This window comes from Danio rerio, chromosome 9 (genome assembly GCF_049306965.1).
Source record: "Danio rerio strain Tuebingen ecotype United States chromosome 9, GRCz12tu, whole genome shotgun sequence".
NCBI classification, from domain to species: Eukaryota; Metazoa; Chordata; class Actinopteri; order Cypriniformes; family Danionidae; genus Danio; species Danio rerio.
Window position 1 is genome coordinate 41,126,912 of NC_133184.1, and position 25,986 is coordinate 41,152,897.

At 36.8% G+C, this 25,986-nt stretch overlaps 1 protein-coding gene across 21 annotated transcripts in view; it reads right to left on the reverse strand.

Moving 5' to 3' along the window:
• erbb4b (erb-b2 receptor tyrosine kinase 4b) overlaps positions 1-25,986 on the reverse strand; it is a 656,299-nt gene that overhangs the window by 121,441 nt on the left and 508,872 nt on the right. For 14 of the 21 annotated variants that reach the window (XR_012385565.1, XR_012385564.1, XM_073912987.1 and 11 more), the window contains 3 exons: positions 22,601-22,691; positions 17,230-17,429; positions 10,337-10,469 (listed from right to left, as the gene is read on the reverse strand). Coding sequence is in view for 18 of the 21 variants with exons in the window: in XM_073912987.1 (XP_073769088.1) it covers positions 10,337-10,469; positions 17,230-17,429; positions 22,601-22,691 (424 nt within the window). In the remaining 3 variants the exon portion in view is untranslated. Of the gene's footprint in view, positions 1-4,158; positions 4,231-10,336; positions 10,470-17,229; positions 17,430-22,600; positions 22,692-25,986 lie in introns of all 21 variants that reach the window. The other 7 variants (XR_012385563.1, XM_073912981.1, XM_073912976.1 and 4 more) reach the window with 1 other exon arrangement.

Sequence of the window (25,986 nt, forward strand, 5' to 3'; positions counted from 1 at the left end):
GATTCAGTGTTTGGACGGTCATCAGCGTGTCACACTGAGGAGAGCAAAGATGGTTGCACCACAAGATGGCGACAGAGCACACATAATAAGCCCTTAATGAAAAAAATATATATTTTCATATTTCAAAATACAGCTGATCAAATCATTTAAAGTCGACATTCCAAGTCGATCTCTCTCTCTCTCTTGTATGTACTAGTGCTGTATTTACACCATAGTAATCTTCTAGTGTTTGCTTTGCTTTGGATTTTCGAGGTTAATTATTGTGATCTCCTGATTGCAACAGTGACATATTGAATAAAAAGAAATATTCTTAGAATGTAAGCAAAATCACCTGTTTTGTCATCACTTTAGATATTATGCTAGAGAATCATTCAAACACTAGCTCTAAAGTAACGTGGTTTTAAGCAATGGTTTCTGCTGTTCTGACAATCAGCTGCAGATGTGAATGAATGGCGGAAGAAAGTAGTTCCTCTTACAAAAGGATTTTTGAGACTTTCCATGTTTGATTTTTTATATATATATATATTTACAATAATGCCATTAAACTGTTATATACACACTGTCTGTATATCATCACTGGTGGGACACTAAGGCTCAACGCACGCCTCCCACCAGTGCCGATATACAGCCATATACAGCCATTCTTCATATTCACACTATGAAAACCTAAATGAGGAAAAGCTGAATCTCAGATGGTAGAATAGCCATCACGCATACATGGCACACACATACAAACTGCTAGATTGTGAAAATCCAACCGCAGGGAATTGAAGGCCCGAGGCGCTGTAAGGCTGTAGGGAGGAAACAGCGGATTCTAACACATCCGCCGGGTGTTTACAGCACTTCTCAGATGCCTGCCACAGCTGGCAAACACACTTACTATTGACCAAAAGCAAACAGTCAGCTTTCACCACCTATCGAGGTGACAATTCATCAAGCACATTCTGGGACACCTCAAAGCACCATGAGGAGGAAATCAACCAGGGACGGCTGAAACAAATGATCACAAAATGGTTCAATACAGGCAAACACAGTCGCTTCCCCGTCCCATCACTCCTCGGAAGACGCCAGTGACATTTTAGAAAGTGACATCCATTGAAGTGACAAGTGGAGAAGCTCAGCGAGAGAGAAACAATATGCACAGCGAAGACATTTTTTTTTATTATTATTGGCATGTGCTTCCTAAATGGGTGTTCAATTAAATTAGAATTAATTATGCCTTATCTAAAAGGCCCAGGACATTCTGGCGGACTGTGAGAAGAGCTTTAAGAAGACCCTCTTATCATTAAAGGACTTCTCTTGCTGCTTTTAAATGAATGTTAACTTCACAGACTCTGTGTTGTCTGCATGTTTGGTGTCCACTGTATGTCTCTTTGTTCGCTCTGTGCCTTCTTTCAGTTCTTCCCAACTTGCTTTAAAACATGGATTTATTGTCAGACATCAAACATAGAGGCTCAGTACAGAACAAAATAGCTTGTTAAACAAAATGTACCTAAAATCAAACATTACATATACTTTATTAATGTTACCATGACCTAAGAGAGTTAGTATGTAGATGTCATGAAGATTCATAAATAACTGTAGAATCGTAATGTACTGGCATGCATGAATAAATAAATACATAAATAAATAAAATCTGATCACATTTCTTTTGCAAACCCATTTTTTTCTAACTATCATTTTTAATAACTATACAAAACATTACATTTGCATAAAAATATTAATTAAAAATATATATTTTTACATTTTTTATTATTGTTATTCTTATTATTCTTATTATTATTGACATAAAATCATTAATGTAATTTTAAAGAAAGGCTGAAAGTGGGAAAAACATTTTGGGCCCTATCATGCACCCAGCACAATGAGACATGTTTAGCAGGATTTGTTGCTATTTTCAGACCAGCGCAACTAAAATTTCCCCATTTTGCACCATGTTTTTTAAATAATAAATATATTTGTGCTGCTTTGTGGACTTATGGGTGTTCCGGTCTATAAAGGAGGTGTGTTAAGATGTATTGTTAGCGGCTGCTGTTTTGAGCAACTGATATAGACTGCGCCATTGACAAGCTGAAAGCAGGTCTAAAGTCCAGCGCACAGCACGTTACTCATGCGCCCATGGAGGTACAAAACATGTACATATTGCTTTATACACTCAGGATGTACAGCCATACGCAAATATCTTTAGATATAAAAAAGAATTAAAGGATTAAAATATTACAAAAAATATATATTTTTTCTACATAAATATAAAAAGCACTGCCTATGCCTTTTTCACAATGACAATTTGCTTTTGTATAATGTTATTAGTAGTAGCAGTAGTATTATTTATCATAAGCATATTTATATTTATTTTAATAAAAACAAGTTTATATTTATCCTCCTGTCGGGTTTTTGAGGCGTATGCATCACCATATGGGGCATAAGAATGGGACACGTGTTTGGATATAACTCCAAACACTTGACCACACTTTGTTATTATTGTTCATTTATTTGTTTGTGAAATTAGAACTCAATTTAGAAATAGTTTTGAAACAAATCTTTGTGCTTAACAAACAAAATTAAATAAGTAGCTAATGGATGTCCTCAGTGGAGTGAAGTGACTGTTTTCATACTCTACAAAAGTAAAGGAGTAAAAGTAAATAGAACGTGAAGAGGCCACAAATCATAATATCCCCAATATTCCCTGACATGTTTTAGTGATTTCATGGTCATTTGCACGACAAATGCAATGTTTTCAAGTCACTGGAGCTATAAAAGTCACAGAGCTCTTCTTCCTGTTTACCGTCAACAAACCACTCAGCAAAACCTGTCATGATCACCTTCAAAAACTTTAAGATGGCGCTCAAACACAGCACAGTGTTTCTGAAAGGCAGAGTGAATGATCTGGAGTGAACAGTGAGTGTGACCGGAGAGGTCGACAAACTCTAAGATCACCCTGCAAAACAACAGATACTGTTCTCTCACTAACATTTCCATACATTACATTGATATATATGAGCAAAAAAATAACTATATATATATATTTTTTTTTTTTTTGTAGCTCAAAATATTAACAGAAGTCTGCTTTTTCCGAAAACCACATGATCAAATATATACAGATAGACAGACAGACAGACAGACAGACGCGCGCACACACACACACACACACACACACACACACACACACACACACACACACACACACACGCACACACACACACACACACACGCACACACACACACATAGACACACACAAACACATTTATATATATACTTTTTGATAGCCAAACCTAGTTCCAGTGGTACCAGCAGCAAAAATCTTTGGCTATGGACAATGTGAAACATGTACTGTTCTCTGATGACTCCACCTTTATAGTGTTTCCCACATCCACGAGCGTTACAGTGTAGAGAAGCCCCAAAGAAGCCTACCACTCAAGACTGTCGCATGCTAAGAGTGAAGCATGGGGGTGGATGAGTGATGTTTTGGGCTGCAATATCATGGCATTCTCTAGGCCCATTACTTGTGTTAGATGGGCGAGTCACTGCCAAGGACTACCGAACCACTCTGGAGGACCATCCTAATGGTTCAAACATTGTATTCTGAAGGAAGTGTTATGTATCAGGATGATAATGAATCAATACACACAGCAAGACTGGTGAGAGAGTAGTTTATATACTATAGTTTATGTAGTTTGGTATACAAAACAATAGTATTTGATAATTGGAATCTGAATATCTCCAGAACTTCCCTGCATTACCACACATAGTTTGAAAGAGTTTCACAAAAAAAAAAAAAAAAAAAAAAAAAAGAAATTCTTCTGTGTTTGTGTTAACATTTTGAGCAAAACATCAACATGTCAGACAATAAAGGTGCATGTCCACCGAAGTGTTTTTGCACAGCAGAAATAAGAGCACTGTTTTAAAAATGCTCAGCTGCAAGCATTTCTGGGAAAAAATGCTTTGGTGGACATAAGCCCTAAAGACATTTTTTTCACAGCCTTCTTAGCTCACATTTATCAAGGTAGCCAATATTAGTGAAGAGCACTGTATACTGTACATCCATACAACCACAGAAAAAGCAGCACAAATATGAAAGCAGTGGGTGACGTGCGTGGGACGGGTGAGTATCAGACGGGACAGTGCGAGACAGTAAAGCGTCTGTGGCTTTGCCGTACCTCTCCAAACCCGCCTCCCGCTTCTCGACCACATAGGGCCTGGTGAGCAGCTTGGGCTTAGAGCCGGCCGGTCTGCAAAGGCAAAAGAGTCATGTGGGACGATCGCAGGGTGCACGAGGAGCCCTGGTGCTCATTCATTATAAATGCAAACCCAACATATGGGTCAAAAACAAGTCATCATGTGTTTGTGTGTGCATCATATTCAATTCTAGAAGTGATTTTAGAAAGCATTACATGCATACAAATTATTTTAACATTTGTGAAAACAAAATTGTAGAAAATGTTCTGTTGTCATTCGTTGTAACATTTATGAAAAAAAAAGTAAAACATGTATTTTGATTTTAACCTAATATAACATATACAGAAAAAAGTCATTACAGTAAATGTTGAATTTTAAGTAATCACAGAAATAGATTTTATGATAGAGCGAACCTGAAGCTTTGAACCATGGTGACAGAGTTCCAACATTTTCAATTACATTCTAATTTTACTTCTTTAAAAAAATATATTTAAAAAAACATAAAATGAAAGTAAGATGTCTGTTTTAATATTTTAAATAATTTTGTAGCAAATAAAATACATTTTCTTTTTAAATACATTTAAAATGACTAAGTGATTTAACTTGCATTAAAATAAACAATTTCACAAATTGTTACAAACTCATTTTCAGAAATAATTGTATGTTTAATGTTTAATGAAATAATGTTTCACATATTGTTTCAAATATGAGTGAAATATACTGTAGTCCACCAGACATATATAATATATAATAAAAACAATAACATACAGAAACAAAACACATACTTATTCAGTAACACTTTTATAATAACTACATACTATGAATCATTTACTATGCATTAGCATCTAGTGAATTTAGATATTTTTAATTTAATATTCATTTATTATTATTTATTAAGTATTAACTCTGCATTAATAGACATTACAAATTGCAGCTACAAATGCTGTACTCTTGACTTACACCCACATTTAAAATGTGCCTAATAATTGTATTTTCATACTTTGTTAATGATTTATTTTTCATTACTAAATGAAGTATTGCATTATTTACAAACCATTTGTATTCAAGAGTAGTTGGTGGTTGTTAAGATTTTTCAGAATTAGTTAGTACATGATTAATAATCTATTGAAATCCACGTTTTTTTATTGTATTATTAAGGCATATAGTAATGGTTACTATATATGTTAATAAGTGCTTTATTAACTTAATTTCATGCAGTTTTGTGACCTAATCTAAAATGAGGACTATTCATGCTTTATAAATCCCTTATAAATGACAATTAAAGTCTTAGTATCAAATGAGCAATAACATTTGCAATATTATCTAAAAAATAAAATTACTGTAAAGTTCAAATATTGCCAAATAACAGGTGTCAAAATGCAACATAAAACTGGATAAAACAACATCAATATAATAATTTAACTATATAATTAAAAGCATTGTTTAAATTGTACAATAATTTTATTTAAGATAGGTTGCAAAGATACATTTTTCATTTGAAGAACAGTTTCATTTGTGTATCTTCAAACGAATAGGATTAAATAAAGTCGTTTATGTAATTTTTCCTGTTTAGAATTTAACTAAGCATTTAATTGTCATTGATAATAGATTTATAAAGCATAAATAGTCCTCACTTTAGATTAGGTCACAAAACTGGATGAAGTTGAGTTAATAAAGCATTATTATTATTAACACACACATTAACTATTAGTATATGACTGAAAAATAAGAATTATAAATATTAATTTGAATAGTTTATCAATCATTTACTAACTCATTCTGAATGTTTTTGAAAAATTACTAACTATGCTTAAATAACTTGTTTGTAAATAATGCAATACTTAATTTATTAATGAAAAATAAATCATTAACAAAGTATCAAAGTACAATTATTAAGCACATTATAAGTGTGGGTGTAAGTCAATAATAGAGCATTTGTAGCTGCAGTTATAATCTGCTTACTAACGTTTATTAATATAGAGTTAACGCTTGACAGATAATGAATTCACTATTTGCTAATGCTTAATAAATGGTTCATAGTGAGTAGTTATTATAAAGTGTTACCACTTATTATGACCTAAGCTTATTCAAATATATACAAGAATAGGTGAACATTTCTTTTATTTTAAATATTTAAAAACTTACACTGACAAAAACTCTAGTAGCAAATCACAAGGATTTAAAATGGCAGTACTTGATATTTTGAGGGATGTGCTATGATACAGTTCCCATAATGCACTTCACTCACACACCTGGCCCAGATTCCCCTTGATTGCAGGCACACACATCTAAAGCTGTTCAGGACTAATCAGATGAACTATAAACACAGCACACAGACACATCATTCCTGAGTCTTGGAAACTTTAGGTAAGCATTTCCTAGCGTTATTTTGTTTTGTTTTGTTTTGCCTTTCATGTTTTTGGACCCTTGTTTGTTTTACTGTTTACATTGTTTTGCCTCCTGCCACCTGTTATACTGACCATTCTCTGGCTCACCTGGATGCTCCTGTCTGTCTGTGTCAACCTTGCCTGTACAAATAATTCATTTAATAAACTCGACATGGATCCTCAAGAGCCCCAGCTCTTTAGAGTCATCAAATGATTTTTAAAATGATAGATTTTTAAAATTTATAATATCATTACACTGACTGACATTTGAGTGAAAGTCTTTTGTATAGTTATTCCTTCTTGTCAGCAAAAAAATTAAACCACACAATCCAGTGCACTTAAAAGAGGCAGGATTGGAGGTTGGAGGGGAGGGGTAATGTAATTTGTGGGAGTCTTTATCACACAGATTGTTATGATGCATGAAATCCTCTTTCATCTTTGACGCATACATAAACTAATACAGTGCGTCCATCCATGATTGTCCTAGTTAAACACACAGAGGCCGAGCTACTGTGTTAAAATGACAGATGCTACTCTTTTAGAATGTGGAAATGAATGCTGTTTGTTTATTGTCTTATTTTACCTCTGGGCAAAAGAGAAAATACATTTCACTGCTTAGCTCATTCAAATCAATCAAAAGCTGATATCCATCTTTCCCTTCGAGCAGAACACAAGCACACAGCAAATGAAGAGAGAATTCAAAACCAATCTAGATTTTACTTCTTCGCTGCACTGATCAACACCCCTTTTTGTTTACTTATTACAACTGTGAAAACCAACAGAAAGAGGTTAATGCTTAAAGTCAACTCTTTTTGTGAGGAGTTAGGTCCTAGAGGGTTTTTCTTTTTTAGTAAAGACACATTACCAGTTTACCTTGCTAGTTAAGCACCCAAGAATCCAAAACTTCGGAATCGACAATGCCATCCCAAAAAAAAAAGATTCATTTTACCATAGGTTGTTCATGATGAAATAAAGATCAAAAAACTATAAAACTACATGCGTACAATAAATAGATAAATTGTTTACCTACTACTGCCTGCACATTAAAAGGAAAAAAATGATGAGCAAAGAAATAGACAACTAGAAAAAATACAGTGGGGTAAATAAGTATTGAAGATATCAAGTTTTTTTTTTTTTTTCCTGGCAACGCTACTTCTAAAGGTTGATATGGATATTGAATTGAACCAGATTTTGGAAAAAAAAACAAAAAACAACACAAACATAAAAATAAATAAAACAAAAATAAATAAATATTAAATAAAAAAATGAATAAATGTTGTAGATACCCATAACAATCCCATAGCAATGGGATGACACAAAAAGAAAGTACTGACCTACTGAAATGTATTTAATACTTTAAAACTTTTTTCGGTGGCGACAGCTTAGATGTGATTGACTGGGCTATTCTACAGCTTGATTTTCTTTCTCTGAAACTATAAGAGAGTTTTCTTGGCTGAGTTTTGGATCATTGTCTTGCTGAAATATCCACCCGGGTTCACCCCTCTTCATCATCCTGGTAATGTCGATGTTGGACTGAAGCATCTAGTGTTGGGCAAGCTACTTGCAAAATGTAATGAGCTAAGCTATTAGTTACTCAAAATGTAGCTTAAATACACTAAAATCTACCCCTGGAAAATGTAGCAAGCTAAGCTAAAAGCTACATAGCTAGATCTAAGCTTTTCACCTTTCCACCAAGCAATTTCTCATGGTATCAGCCCAATGATTGATTGGTGACATGACAGAACGAAGTGAGAGGCAGTAACTCACCAAAAAATTTGTTTTTGACCACTGTAAAACACGATGAAGAATAATTTGCCATTCTCTCTATCACATGGGTTTACTTTCATCGGCCAGACACTGGCTTCACAGCTCTGTGAATGGTGGTGGCCTCACTTAATGATCCACAATCTGTAAATGTAGCTTGTGTGGTACTGTGCTACTTGCTTAAAATAATAGCCTTGCTACTGAAAAGCTATTTGATTTAGAAAGTAGTGACGCTACCACAAAATTACTGAGAAATGTAGTTTAGCTAGTAGCGTCACTACTTGTAGCGATGCTCCTGCCCAACACTGGAAGTAGCTAACATTAATTTCAACCCAGGCTCATTCTGAAAATGTACTGCTATATACAATTCTGGAGACTGCCAAATACAACTCAGGAGGTAAGCTTTTTTGCAGCTTTGGTTTTCGCAAATCCACGAGAGGCTGCTGTGTATGCTTTTTACGATCTCAAATTTCTCTCTCAAGTGCCATTCGCGCCTGCTTTTCTCATGTAAACCCACCACTGCCAGCTGTCAACTGACTGTTTGACTGACTGAATGACTGACTGACTGATTGACTGACCCACCCTCATCCTTCCCTAAACCCAACCAATTTTATTGATTGACCCGCCCACCTACTTTCCTAAACCCAACCAACAATTTTCACAAGCAATCCAGAAATAGAAAAGTCCTCGTCTGATTTTTACCACATTATCAGATTTTACCACATTTACTTTTTTTATTTAATTTTTAAATTATTTTGTTTTTGTCTCTTCTGCTTTCTGGAACCGTTCTTCATAGGACTCGAACCGCGTCGTCGTGGTCAACTCTCCCTGCGTCTTAAGTCCGCAGACCTACATGGCAAGCTAATGGGACAGCTGGTAAGCATAAAAAGGAATGGTACCACCCCCTAGAGTTAATTAAAAAAAAAAAAAAAAAGAAATGCAGCCATTTGTACTTCTGGCTACATAACTCGCAGTCTCCTGAAATGTATATATGGCTATGTTTTCAGAATGAGCCTATGTTGATTAATTTGCAATGACAAAGGGCAACTTCTGAGAGATTTCAGCTGCTATCTGGGCTTTACTGCCTTTCTACACCTCCCTTTCTTCATGTGTTCAATAAGTTTTCCCTGTGTCATTTTGTTTTATTACACATAACTTAATTTGTAAACTAGTTGATTTCTTTTATTGTTACCAACATCTGGTGAAAATGTCAAGTCAACAGCACTTTTAGAAATATGTTTTCTGAGAAAAATGGTGACATGCTCAATACTTTTTTTTTCTCCAGGCACACATTACAATTTCCTTTACATAATGCAGTTTTTTTTTTTTTTTGTGCTTATTACCCTGTTACATATTTTTAGCAATTATCATTCATGAAATATAAACTCCCAATTCATCTCATGGAAATCATATGGTTCACTGTTTCGGTACAACTCACTACCTGCCAGTAGAAATAATTCTGTGCTGTACTACACTGAACTGAACCACACCACAGGGCCCACAGTCCACAGGGGTCAAAAGTCCCCAAAAATACCAATAAGTGTGTATATGTGTGTATATCTGTCCTAAATCTTTCTGAAAACAAAACAAAGGCTTTACAGGTTTCTTCATTCTGCCATGATACTCCACACGGCGCTGTATTTGATGTAGAAATCATGAGGAAGGAGATGCACCCAGCTCATCTAGCTCACACAAACACTGTTATTTGTTTTCCAGCTCAACCGAGCTTACATTTCATCATTGCAACCCATTCCCCAAAGCCAGAGGATGTGTGGCTCTGCTGCTTTCTTATTGTTTATCTAGAGGATGAAGACATGAATCCCTGGAGAACGAAAGCTAGCTATAGTAGACACATCTTCTACAAGTGCACATTAATAAACAATGACATGCTTATTGTATGCAAATAATCCTACAACACAGTTTGAGTGCACCTGTGATACTGGAGATTTGTCAGTTTGTGTAGTCAAGAGTCTTGTGTTGTTAAGCGAGAGTGTGCCGTTTAACTCACCCTTCGTGCAGGTTGCAAGATTCGACACAGGTGCGTCCCCTGATGAAGAAGCGGCAGGACAGGCACTGGTCAGGCCCCGGACCCCAGCATCCAGCGTCAGAGCACAACGGGTCACATACCATTCGGTCCAAAACTGCAAAGGATATGGTTGGGATTAATACAAGAAGGATAATTAATGGTCACCTTTCTCATCATCTGTCATCACTGGACATGGCAAAAGTTTATTGTATTTTAATGTGGTAGAATGCAAAGTGTACACTAGCTGTTAAACTTTATTAATTTATTAATTAATTTTATTATTTTAAATTAAATAAAAAATAATAATAATTTAAATAATTAAATAAAATTATTTGCACTGTAAAATATTATTTTTAATTATTTAATAATTTAAAGAGGTGGCCCAGAGTGTATTTTTAGGTTTGGTTGTTTATAAGATGCAAAGCAGTATGTGCTCATGCTTTATTTGTAGAATACCACCTTATTTTTTCATATATCTTACTTTAATTATAATCTCCTACTCAGCTAACATGAAAACGACAATTTTTTTTCCTAGTATCTCTGAAAGCTATACATAAGTTTTCCTAGTTCCTTCGAAACCTCACCCTCAAGAGGCTCTGACTGGTCAGCTAACATAATGTGCTGTGACTCACGGATCGGCCCCATGTCACCAGGAAGCATCATGTCCAGTCACACCTCTACTAGCACATGCTGTGCATCTGCTGTGTAAATACTGTCAGTCAGTATAGCCTTGACAGTATGAGCCTAAATTACACAGAAAATGAAGCGTACACAGCTGAACCTCATGGCTTCTCTCTAAAATAAAGTTGTCTTTCATATATATTCGGGTTGTAAGCATGTATAAGTAATTTGAAACGCTCGCATATCTTTTGCGGGTTCGTTATTTAAGATATAGAACGGACGGAAAGCAGCCACATAGAAAGATGCTGCAGCGTTGGTGAAGATTGTAGGTGTTTACAGCAGTTTGATGGATAAATATGAATGTGTAGCTTAATTGTTGGCTGTGCCAATAGATCAATTTTAAATATTAAAAATACTTATATGATGTGGCTCACAATCCACAACTTTGTCTATTATGGTTGGAGCTGCTCCTTTTTTTTTTTAGGAGGTTTTAGCCAAATCCAGCACTGTACTGGGTGAGATTCTGAAAGCTACCCTTTGTCAAATGCTAGCTATATATATATTTTTTTTAAATACATTTCTGGAACATAATTAAAATTAAATCGTAAGCACTCTTCTCTTTGTGTCATGTCCTTTGGAAGCCCAAATACAGAAACTGAAGAAGCTCTGTGGAAGCAGAGTTTGTACGGCACTTTAGCTTTCTCTACTATAACATTACAGTGCCTCTGGCCACGCCCCTGCATGGGGTGTATGCACATAACCGGAAGGTTTTGTGATCTCACTAACCTGGATGAGTTTTTTTGTAGTCCCTAAACTTTATTGGCTGTAGGCTTTGCTTAGATAACTGAAAAAGCCAATGTCTCCCTTTGCATTGAACTTTAAGAATATCACATGCAGAGATGCTGTTTATGTTCACACAGCTACATTACACATCAACTAAAGTTTAAAATATGATATCATAGTGGACCACCTCTTTAAAATATTTTGTTATTTTTCGAATAAAGTAATATTATTCATTCCTGTGAAAAAGGTGAGTTTGTTCTGTAGACTATCAAAAAAATATATGGCTTAAAAGGGCTGATAATTTTGACCTTATTCTAGTCTAATAAAACAATCAAAACTGTCTCCAGAAGAAAAAATATTATCAGACATATTGTAAACATTTCCTTGCTCTGTTAAACATCATCTGGGAATGTATTTCTATTTATTTATGTTTATATACTTTTATTTTTATACTTAACTTTAAAATGTTTTGATTTGCAACACTCTTACATTGTTAAATTGATGCCATTGCCATATATTCAGCATTAAAATATAATATTGAATATTTCATTAAAGTCAAAAAAAACAAATCATTAGATTTCATAATTCATTCTGAGCCATTTAATTTTACGTTTGACTGCTCTATTTTTTAAAAAGAAAAGAAAATACCACCTGTACAAGGTGTCAAAATGAAAAACTAATTTCCATGCATTCACTGCATTTCAACCTCACATACATTAGTCTCAGAATGGTGCTGTCAGTCCAACCCCTGGGAAGTGTCCGGTTGATAGAGGGGAAAAAAAAAAATCTTTTCTCAAAGAAAAATAAACTGAACACAATGCACCCGCCATCTGTGAAAAGTGCTACTTTTGCAGTCATGGAAGTATTATGCTTGTAAGAAGCTGCCTGTACATGAACTGCTGTATTTCAATTTGAAATGAGGAGCGAATGGTCTGTTTCCCCTCCCACTAAGACACTGGATTCTGGAGCAGCTGGAAGAGTCTTTTAAAATACTGCTGACACTTCAGCAAGTCTCACAGACGTCCTCTTCAACAGACAAACTTCTGAAACTATTAATGAGAGCTTCATTATCTAAGTGTGTATAGAGGAGTCAGAAGGCCTGCAACTGTTCAAATAATGATTGATATTAAATAAGGATTATGGACCGGAGTCAATTATTCCACTTATGCAAAATATTCTTAACCATGCCCATTTTACTGTTAGTTTGCTAGGTGATGATGCAAATGATGCAAAAAAAGACAGCCCCGCATCCTACTTAATATTCCATTTCAGCTGGAAAGACATAGACATGCTGGAATCAAAGTCCAAGCAACATTCGGTTCACAAAGACTTTACATCTTTTCACTCAAATTCTTATTCTACTAAAAAATATAATAATAATAATAATAATAATAATAATAATAATAATAATAATAATAATAATAATAGATGAATAAATGAATAAATGAATAAATGAATAAATGAATAAATAAATAAATAAATAAATAAATAAATAAATAAATAAATAAATAAATAAATAAAAAACTATAATTTAGCAATTTGGCATGCAACAATAAGGACTACAGATTATCTAACCCAAATTTGATCATAAGCACTGCTGAACACTCTGGGGGGATTATTTTCGGTGTAGTTACATTTATTTGCGAAAGCAATGAATGAATGAGCAATAGCATGTAAAAGCACTCCAGAGAGTGCCCCACAAAAAGCTCCAGCCTGTCTAAGGGAACGACATGTTCTAGTATAAGGACAAACTCAGTGCCTGGCGCAGGTATCCAACAGCACGAGGAGCGTCAGAGAGAAGTGGGAAGCCCTTTCAGCTGTACGTTTGTGGCAGATAGATCAAAAAGATGCCAACTTCAAAGTTTTAACCTGGTTGAAAACACACAATTTGGGTTGTGTTGACGTCAAACGCAGCACTGGTTTGGTTTCCTGGGAGATAGGTAAGAGCCAGGGGGATTGCTGAGGCCTACAAAAGGCTACGGTTGCTGCGAGACATTAATGATTGCTGTTGCATCACAACATCCTGCGCATTGGAAAAGAAGGGGCTTTTTAGATAGTAATAAACATCACTCAGCAGCGAGAAAAAAATGAGAGTTCTTAAAGATAAAGGTGAAAGTTAACTCCCTGTGGTGATTACAGCTTCTTCAAGAGAAAAAAAATCTCTGAAATGTCAAAAATTGTTGCAGGGTCTCACTGCAATTAATTCCCTCTGATCATTTATGGAGCGACTTAGCATTTGTGAAGAATGGTTAATTAGATTGGTGGAGGACACAAAAAACTTGAGCAGCTAAAAGGTTGCATTTTGCAAACTAGAGAGTGTTCCAGCCAGTGAGACAACATTTTGTCAGAGGTCACATTGGTGCCTCTATTGATCTCTCAAAGCGATGACATTCTGTTACATATGTTGCCAAATGCATCAAAAGCGTAACAAAACAGCAGCACTTGTTTTAACAACACCCAGCAGAGACCATTAATCAGCAAGGTTGATCAGGGTTGCTTGAGCTGAAGCAAATTTGTTTTTGTTGGACCAGCTGTTTATAAGAACACTGTGAAATTCAATGAAAAGGGCTCAAGTTCGTTACAGAGCTTTCTGATAGAAACCACAAATTAAACTAGCTTAAAGACAAACTGCCATTCTTTACAACACGGATATGAAAAACAGCTTAGACATTGCACAACAACTGCTGTATTTCCATCCACCTATTTTTATGAGCATTTTGGAGTATTGCATTTAAAAACTTTGGACGGAATAAGCTTTGATAATGTACAGTGTATCGGGAAAGTATTCATAACGCTTCACTTTTTCCAACTTTTTTATGTTAAAGCCTTATTCCAAAATTTATTAAAATCATTTATTTCCTCAAAATTCAACACACAATACCCCATAATGACATTGTGTAAAACAATTTTTTTTTTAAATTGCAAATTTATTAAAAATAAACCTGAAAAATCACATGTACATAAGTAATCACAAGCTCTGATTTGAGCTAAGGTACATTTTGTATCCCCTGATCATTCTTGAGATGTTTCAGCAGCTTAATTGTTCACCTTTGGGAAATTCAGTTGATTGGACATGATTTGAAAAGGCTTTGACCTGTCTATATAAGGTCCCAGGGTTGACAGTGCATGTCAAAGCACAAACCATGCTTGAAGACAAAGGAATTGTCTGTAGACCTCCGAGACAGGATTGTCTCGAGGCACAAGGCTGGGGAGAGTACAAAAAAATTGGCCTCCATCATGCATAAGTGGAAGATGTTTGGAACCACCAGGACTGCCAGCCATCTAAGCTGAGTGATCGGGGAAAGCTGAGTGATCGGGGAGAAGGCCCTTAGTCAGGGAGGTGATCAATAACCCGATGGTCACACTGTCTGAGCTCCAGCATTTTACTTTGGAGAGAGGACCCTTCTTAGCAGCAATCCACCAATCAGGCCGGTATGGTAGCCACTCCCCGCCTGGAATTTGTGAAAAGGCATCTGAAGGACTCTCAGACCATAAAAAACTAAATTCTCTGGTCTGATGAGACTAAAATTGAACTCTTTGGAGTGAATGCCAGGAGTTACGTTAGGCTAATACGTGTTACTGTAGTAATACTAACAGGCTAATACCATCTCTGCAGTAAAGCATGGTCCAGACCTAAATCCTATTGAACATCTCTGGAGAGATCTGAAAATGGCTGTACATCGTCGCTTCCCATCCAACCTGATAGAGCTTGAGAGGTGCTGCAAAGAGGAATGGGCAAAAATTCCCAAATACTGATTTGCCAAGCTTGTGGCATTATATTCAAAAGTCTTGAGGCTTTAATTGCTGCCAAAGGTGCATCAACAAAGTATACTTATACTTATGTACATGTGATTTATTTATTTATATATTTTTTAAATAAATTTGCAACAATTAAAAGAAATATTTTTTCACATTGTCATTATGGGGTATTGTGTGTAGAATTTTGAGAAATAAATGAATGTAATCCATTTTGGAATAAGGCTGAAAAAGTGAAGCAAAAATGTGCATAAACTACAATGGAAATGCTTTTACTGAATATATTCCAGTATGTTCATCCAAAAAGTCATGTGATTTTGCGTCAACAAATCATGTGATTACAAAAATGGTGGAAAGTGACAGGTATGTTTGGGTGGACGAGGAAGTCTGAACATTTTTAAATGTTGACAACCATCCTTGATGGAAAACATCAGTGGAACAAACAAATCTTACAAGAAGTGTGAACAGAGACTGCTGTGAAAAAAGAAATCATTTTATATTACTTTTGTCTCTTTTCTTTTCATTAAACATTTCGATTGCTTAAGCTAATATATTAACCAAACTTCTCTGTGACATGCTTGAATACTAATTAGCATTTTATAGAAGTAGATGCAGCTACTGGAAAAATAGAGCGACATTGAATTCTGAAAATAACTTTAACTTTACAGTACAATGAGATGTGCCTGAAGGTGTGAAGACAGAATGCAGAGCATGCTTTATCTGATAATAATGTCAGCTTGTCAGAACAGAGAAATTGTAGACAAAAAGGACACATGTATAGGTGCGGCTATAACTGGGATATAAATTTCAAATGTTATCATATTGTTATTGCAGTAAATATAAAGTATCATAACCACAAAGCTAGACTTCTATTTACTGTGGTAGTGTTTTACTTGTTGTAATCATGATCTATAGATGCATAACTATGAAGCTATTGCACTTTACAGATGTTACTGTTTTGGTTAATGAAGATTCAGAAGAAGAACACTCTCTCCTGAAACTCTGAACTCAAGTTACTGCAAATGTATGAGACAAAACTTATAACGTCATTTGTATTAATTGTGCAGCCCTACCAAATTGGAAATTGGTGGCACTAGGTAGTAGTGGCACTGGTACTAGCATTCTCAAATATTAGTCTGGACCCCTGCCTAAGGCTTTTTTCTTCAGGTGCTTTTTTATTTACAGTGACATCGCTCCACACTTCTTCACATATACTGAAAAAAAAGGTCCTCGTAGAACTCTGTATTCTGGATTTCAGAGTGATTTTGAAGGATATAAAGGAAGCACACAGTAGGGGGGTTTGCAACAGTACTCAAATTTCACAGCAAAGTGAGACTGTGATCGTCTGACACCTCTTGACCCCCTCCATCTGTGGGGAAACCTGGGGGCCAGAGGCCCCTGCTAGGCTCAGTGAGGCGCACTGACCCAGCCAGAACGACAGGTATAAAGGAGCCGCACCAGCACCTTCCAAAGTGACCGACTTTACTGCCTCAAAGTCAGCGAGCCCAGCATGAGGCATTGTGATCTTTCAGGTGAACCAGGACAAACAGCAGCTGGGGGTCTGAGAACAGTCCAGCCTCAAGACTTCTTCACAGGTCAGATGATGCAGACTGTCTGACGGCTGAACTGATTTCTATGATTTTGTGAGTGTTTTTATTATGAGAGATTTGGAATAATTTCCTGACTTTAATAAGCTGGAATGTATGTGGACTCACTGCATTCCTTGGGGTCACGGTTGTTGCGGATCAGGGCCTTCTGGGTGTTGATGCGGAAGAGTCGTGTCCAGTTGACAGTGTTATAGTAGCAGAGTTGACTGTTGTTGGTGACATACACATTTCCAGCACTGATCTCTCTGAGAGACTGCAGCTGCATTGAGGTAATCCACTGTTGCTTCAGCACTAGAAGAGAGATGCCACTGTAGATAAGAGAAAACAATTATTACACTTTATTACGATTTATTTAAATACTGACCTAACTCTCTGTCTATCTGTCCATCCGTCCATCTTTCTGTCTAATTGTCTTTCTGTATGTCTGTCTGTCCATCTGTCTATCCATCCATTCATCTGTCTGTCTGTCTGTCTGTCTGTCTATCTATCTATCCACAGTATCACTCCACCTATCCATCCATCCATCCATCCATCCATCCATCCATCCATCCATCCATCCATCCATCCATCATCTATCTATCTATCTATCTATCTATCTATCTATCTATCTATCTATCTATCTATCTATCTATCTATCTATCTATCTATCTATCTATCTATCTATCTATCTATCTATCTATCTATCTATCTATCTATCTATCCATCCATCCATCCATCCATCCATCCACAGTATCCAACCATCCATCCATAGTATCTATCCATCCATCCATCCATAGTATCCATCCATCTATAGTATTTATCCACCTATCCATCCATCCATCCATCAATCCATCCATCCACCCATTCACAGTATCTATCCATCCATCCACAGTATCCATCCACAGTATCCATCCATCCATCTATCCATCCATCCATCCATCCATCCATCTACAGTATTTATCCATACATCCGTCCACAGAATCTATCCATCCATCCCCCATCAACAGTTTCTATTCATGAATCCACAGTAACATCCATCCATCCATCCATCCATCCATCCATCCATCCACAGTATCCATTCATCAATCAATCCACCCACAGTATCCATCCATCTATCCACATTATCATCCAATTATCCATCCATCTATGCATCCATCCATTCATCCAACCACATATGCATGCATCCATCCATCCATCCATCCATCCACCTATCCATCCATCCATCCATCCACCTTTGCATCCATCCATTTATTTATCCATCCACCCATCCATCCATCCATGCATTCATCCATCCATCCATCCATCCATCCATCCGTCCGTCCATCCATCCATCCATCCATCCACAGTATCACATCCATCTCTCTGTCTGTCTGTCTGTCAGTCTACAATTATCAAGTATAAACTGTATTTATATACAGACCTTAAATTCTTAATCTAGCAGAATTAAACAGACAAGAGTCATACCTTTTAAAGGCCAAAAACAACAAACCAATCCATACTTAATCACAATAAGAACGAAACATAAGAATCTGATGACATAAAAATGGCAAAAAAATACTTTCTTGAACAAAAAAGATGAGCTTGTGACTCGCCAGTATCAGAGATGCTGCTGTTCTGTAAATCGAGTGTTTAGCTTGCGTCCCCCATCTAGCGCTGCCGAGGATCTCCCACTTCAGATGTGATGAGATCAGTTAATGCCGAGGCATAATCACAGCGGTGTTTTTAATCACAGGCAGGCGTGTTGAAGAGCACATCAAAGGGGCTTTGAGTCGGCCGTCAGCCGAGAGTCAGAGCGTGCAGGTGCGCTTACACACTGACATCTCACTGATCCGCCTCTCGCACACTTCTCTTCTGTTTTTACTCTTGTGTTTTGGGCAGAAAGCCAGTGTCAGACACATCAGACACAGATCAGGTGACAGACGGTAATTGGTACAGTGTTAGAGCCCCACAAATGCCAAAACAGGCTGGTGGATCCGTGCTCTCGCTCCCTTTCTGTCTCTCCTGACTCTTTAACTCTAAGCAAATGGGTGTTGAAATGTGTGAATAGAGCTTTTCAGTCGAACCCTTTGAACTCTTTGGCAAGAAAACCTCGGCCTCTTTGGGGAACACGGAAGAAGGGATGCACTAAGAATGAATTAAGCTGTTTATTTGCACATGCTGTCTGCAACGATTTAGCACTGAGTTTGTAAGGGTACATGTATGTGGAATGTACAAGTTCAAAATCTGTCTTTTGGTTCAGTGTGTTCAGTATTTTTTGACACTTTTTTAGAGTTTAAAACTATTTTCTTTGATTATGTGTCATTTTCATGAATCCGTATTGATTCTTAAATGCCCAGAGTGATCTTTTAGTCTCTGCTGTTTCATTTGATGAAAGAATATGAAGTCATTATATTGCACACCTCCTATCCAATTATCACAAACATTTGTTATGCTTCTTTCAATAAGTCTCATCTCCTCAATCATGTCAGTTTTATCAAGTCAAAACAATAAATGCATACTTTATTGCTTGATGTGCCTTGACAGTTTTTTTGTATAGGCACTTCAGTACAAACAGCAGCAGAGCAGAAATGAACATGAGCATGCCACTATATTGATAGTTAAAGCACAGCGTAAACTCAAGTGAACTTATGGTATCACTTAAGCAGTGTTTTAATCATGGAAAGACATCAGTTGGCAAAGGTTTTAAAAATACAAAATCTCTAAAGAAGTTCAAATAAAATATTAATTTGACGAACATTTTTTGGTCAGCATATCATATTCATGCTTCATTTATGTTAATTGAAGTTTTCTTTAAGTTTGGTGTAATTCAAAGTCTATCAACAGTGATTCATTTCCACAAGTTATGTGATACAATTCATTAATTTTTGATGTGCTTGGCATTAGTGATGTATTAAGTGTATTGGTAACACTTTATTTTGATTGTCCATTTGAGTATTAGCTGACTGTCTGGTTAATATCTGTTGACACTGCTTCTTTAACAGACATTTAAATGACTGTAATAAACTTTGCGAGTACATGTCAACTTACAATAACCTTGACCTCAACCTAACAGTCTACTTACAATCTAATGAGAATTAGTTGGCATGTAGATGCAGTGTAATTTAATAAACGGACCATCAAAATAAAGAGTGACCAGTGTGTTTTTTCATATTCCCTTTAATTATGGTATTATGCATTTTTTATTGCTGCACATATACTTATAAAAAGCCTTCAGACAAGAGTAGGTCATTGGCACATTTATATAACCAATGCAAGGACTGATATAATATGAAATAATAGTTTTCATAATTTTAAATTTAACCCTAATCATAAGGGTTTATTATTAACAATACAGCTCTTTTGTTAGGCTTAGTTTGCTTCTTTGTTTTGTTCATAGCTTGAATGCATGATATTTAAAGCAGGGTCATACATTTTCCATATTTGTCTCCTAGAACAGATTTTTGGGGACACGTTTACCTTCATAGGAACTGGTTTATATTTTATTTCTATTTGTATATTTTTATACAAAAATATACAAAAATGTATATAGTACCTCAGGACTGGGATAGTGGTTGCCATTTTTAAGAAGGGAGACCAGATTTTCCAGACTTTCCTCGAGAGGCTGAAGAGTGTGATCTCCATATAGTTGGAGGACATCCTAACTATATAGAGATCACACTCTTCAGCCTCCCTGAAAAGGTCTATACCAGGGTACTGGAGTGAAGGATCCGGCCGATGGTTGAATCTAGGATCCAGAAGGACCAATTCAGTTTTCGTCCATGATGTGGTAGACTGGACCAGCTCTATACCTTCACCTAGGTGCACAGAGGTTCATGGAAGTATGCCCAACCAGTCCACATATGTTTTGTGGACTTGGAAAAGGCGTTTGACTGTGTCCCTCATGGCATTCTGTGGAGGATGCTCTGGGAGTATGGGGTCAGAGGTGTCTCTTCCCTGTATGAACAGAGTAGGAGTTTGGTTTGCATTACCGGCAATAAGTCAGACTTGTTTCCAGTGCATTTTGGACTCTGGCAGGGCTGCCCTTTGTCACCAATTCTGTTCATAATTTTTATGGATGGAATTTTAAAGTGCAGCCTTGGGCAGGAGATGATCTGTTTTGGGTCCACAAGATTCCATCTTATTTAAGTTATTCGTAGACAAAGTTGTTCTGTTGGCTTCATCGAACATGTACCTTTAGCATACACTCAGGCGGTTTGCTGCCAAGTGTGATGCTGCTGGGATGAGAATCAGCACCTCCAAGTCTGAGGCCATGGTGCTCCATCGGAAAAAGGTGGTTTGCCATCCCCAGGTTGGAGGAAAGTCCGTACCCCAGGTTGAGGAGTTCAAGTATCTTGGGGTTTTGTTTACGAGTGAGGGAAGGATTGAATGTGAGATTGACAGGCGGATTGGTGCAGCAGCAGCAGTAATGCGATTGATATATCAGTCTATTGTGGTAAAAAAGAGCTGAGTCGAAAGGCAAAGCTCTTGATTTATCGGTCAATCTACATTCCCACTCTTTCCTATGGCTCATGAGCTTAAGGTCATGACAGAAAGGACAAGATCCCGGATACAAGCGACCAAAATTAGTTTCCTTCACAGGGTGACAGGGCGCACCCTTTTAGATAGGGTGATGAGCTCAGAGTAGAGCCGCTGCTCCTGCACATTGAGAAAAGTCAGCTGAGATGGCTTGGGCATCTGTTTCGGATACCTCCTGGACACCTACCTAGGGAGGTGTTTCAGGCATGTCCCCCGGTAGGAGGCCTTGAGACTTGGGAAAGACTCAGGACATGCTATAGGGGATATGTCTTCGGGATTCCCCTGGGGGAGCAGAAAGAAGTGTCTGGGAAGAGGAAAGTCTAGAGTTCTCTCTTAAGACTGCTGCCCCCACGACCCGGCCCCGGATCAGCGGATGAATATAAGAATGAGAATGATTTGTATATTTTTAAATAATTGTCAACTGTATTTGTGTTGCCTTTTATGTCAAATGCCCAAATATCCAGTTATTTTAATTAATCAAAATATTATAACCTGTTATTAACACACTGTTTAATGTTATCAAGGGTGGCATATGCAGATTTATTAAATAAGTGTTTAATGTAAAATATCCTACCACATAAAGTATTTCATTTATAAAATAAATACATTTTAAAAAGTTAGAACTGCAAGATTATGAATAAATGATGAATATAAATAGATATAAAAATAATCTTGATGCAATTTACACAGATGTAACACAAGAAACTTTATTATTATTATTATTATTATTATTATTATTATTATTATTATTATTATTATTTTAATGTCATTTAGTATCAGAATAGTTGTTTAGATTTAGTTTTTAAATGATCTTGCATTTGTGGAGCAGTTTTGTTCATGTTGGTGGCATTTTTGCCCCAAACTCCCTGTTTTCTGTTGAAATTAGTTTATGTTTCAATTCACAGCATCAACACACCTGTTGAAGTACATGCAGGAGGGGTATTAGTTCAAGAGCTGGCAGCAAATACCAAGCAATGCGCATTACCTGTAGAGAGCTCTGCCTCCAATAGTTGCCAGATTGGAGAAGACACTCAGATCAGTCATGTTTTCAGGCCAAGACTGAATGTTCAGAAAACCTGGAAAACACAAGATGACAGTTGAGTCAAATATTCAGGCAACATAAGTAACGCCACCAACTGTATTTATTAAGAAAATGCCATTACTTTCATTACAGCACTATATAAAATCCCTTGGGGTATTAAAGTTATTAAGGAGTATGGATGAGCAGTGCTGATAGCAACAATCAACATGATATTTGAGAAATATGACCGCCATACGGTGCCTGGCAATATTTTATTCTCATATCCTGCATCTATCTCAGTTTATTTAATGTAGATTAAAGAGCTGATAGTTGGATCATAAAGACATTTTAATAATGGATTACAAAACTTAATTATGGTGGCTTGAGAAAGCCAACATACTGTTATGCTATGTAAACGTATTATTCTTCCGTCTTCTTCTTCTTCTTAGACTATTTTCATAGATATATACGCTAGATATTGCATATGGACCATGAGCATGCGTCGATAGTGCTCCCAGTGCAAAAGTCATTCAGCCGCACTGATCAAAACTAAAACCAATCTAAAGATACTGGACTTTAGCGCTGTGTACAGGTGAAGTAACCAGCAAACAAAGAAAAAAAAAGTATAAAGGCAGAACATTTAATACGTAAAATTTAGTTTTTTTACGCTAGAATTGAAGATAATACAGTCACTTACTGCATTGACCATAATACAAAGTAGCACCATCTTGCACTGAATACTAGGCTTATGCTAGTTCTGTTGAATAAAATCAGCAAACAATACAAATGAAATATGACAACAAGATGCTGCGGTGCCAGAAACTTGTGCTATTGTCGGCTAGGTGAACTAGTCGTTCATAACGGAGATTCATTTACAAACAAATCGCTCCTTCCGTTAAAATTAGAAGTGAAAGCAGGAGAGGGGCTGTGTTTCAGGACATGGATTAGATCAAATTTAACAGAGATGGAAGATAACACATAATCATGAAAACTCCCGATCATTGATATATGTGTATATATGTATATATCTCTGGTTCTGGTTGGCACTGCACCTTGGTCTCACACTTCATTTCAAAGGAGCGCTACCCTGTACTAAAATGGCGGCTCTATTGACGCAATTCTTCCAATAGACGACAATAGCTTAGGTGAGATCTACTGTAATATGGACTATTTTAAGAATGCATCTCTTCCTAGACTGTTAATACTACAACCACCAAACTATACTGAATTAAGTTGCTATATCTTTTCCAACTGATCCGACTTAAGGTTTTCCAAAACTTGTCCCGGAAAATTTGGAAAAGTCCCATTGACTTAACCTTGAACCCAACTTTGTGACCTCATAACTTTGTACCAGACTGTCATACAGAATTATGGTTGGGCTCATTTAACTTAGACTACCAATCTCCCAATCACTGATGACCTTTCAACTTACTAATTACACCCTAGCAACCACTTACAGCACCCTAGCAACTGTCCCATAGACTTCCATTATAAAAACCTGCCATTGACTTTACAATACTAACACACTTTATCAACACTCTAGTAACACCCTAGTAACACCTTATCAACTACCTAGAACACCTTAGCAACTGCCTAACAACACCTTAGTAACCACCTAGCAATGCGTTTAAGAACCACTTAGAAACCACTTAGCAACACCTTGGAAACCACTCAGAACATAATAGCAACCACCTAGCAACCACTCAGAACACCCTAGCAACCACATAGCAACAACCTAGAACACCTTAGCAACCGCCTGGCAACACATTAGCAACCACCTTGCAATGCATTAACAACTGCTTAGCAACCAATCAGAACACCCAAGCAACCACCTAGCAACACCTTAGCAGCCACCAAGCAACACCTTATCAACCACTCAAAACACCTAGCAACCATCTAGCAACACCTTAGAACACCCTAGCAACCACTTAGCAACACCTTAGCAACCACTCAGAAAACTTAAGCAACTGCTTTGCAACCAATCAGAACAACCTAGCAACCACTTTGCAACAACCTAAAACACCTTAGCAACCACCTAGCAACACCATAGCAACGCCTTACTCAGAGCCTCCTATCAACCGCCTAGCAAAAAACATGCCAATCTATACTAGAAACATGCTAACAAATGTAGTTATCTATCTATGCCAACTGTTTCAAACTGCTTAAAACTACTTTGATTATTTAAACTTTTGAACTAATTCAAGCCTTCAGACTCAGCATTCTCAAGCGACTATAGAGTTTGTCTACGAACTTTACTTTTCTAGTTATTTCAAGAGTTCACACTTGACTGATGATTGATTATAAAGCATGCTGTCCCAGGAGAGAGCCCTGACCTCATAAGATCCTCAAGCCTGGGGCATCCTCCAGTTTACAAGTTGGGAGGGGAGTTTGAGCTCAGGTAGACCTTGGGAACTACCCTGCTGTAGAAGCTAATGAACAGATACTGATTGCTCTTTAGATATAACTACTTACTAGGTACATGTCTATGGTGCTGACTTGGATAAGTCAATTAACTTAAGTTGCATGTTTTTGGACGAGGAATGCAGGGAACCCGGGGGAAACCCACGCAAGCATGGGGAGAACATTTAAACACACAGAAACGCCGGCTGGGTTGGTAAGGACTACAACCTTCTTCTTCTTGCTGTAAGGCAACAATGCTAAGCATTAGGCCACTGTGCAACCCATTTAGGAAAGGAAGAGAAGTAGAGGTGGAAGGTGGCATTCTTCAAAATGAAGATGGCTGTTATATGGAACTTGGGGTATATATAGTGGCTTAGGAATTGTCTGATTGGTGAATCATGAATTGTATAATGCGGGACAAGCCACAAGCAATCATAAGCATGTGATCCTCTCGAAACTAGTTTATAAATAAACTTTACTTATTAAAATGGAGACAATCCTATGCATACACCCAAGAAAAGACGAACAGGCCATGAGAGACTAAGGACTTTCTTATTCCAGTACAAGAGCATCAATTACACCAATTACCCCAACAATAAAAAGCCTGAATGGTGCATATTTTCAGTAATAACTGATATTTGATTGGCTTCAAACTAATTAATTATTTTGGATGGCCGCGTTTGAGCAGTATCATGTTAAGAGGCTAATATAAATATTATTACAACTGAGAGTTCTACCTCTTGCAGCCATCATTACATGGCCTATTTTGCTGGGCTTCATTAAAATGTGGGATTTTAAAGTTTGCATCCCATGCTCATTAGCAAAGACTACAGTAAATATTAATGCAGCTTGCTTGATTAAGACATTCACCTCCAGAGATGATTTACTGGAGGATGCCATAAATAAATCATACAATTCTGACACATTCTGACATTCAGTGAGCTCCGTTC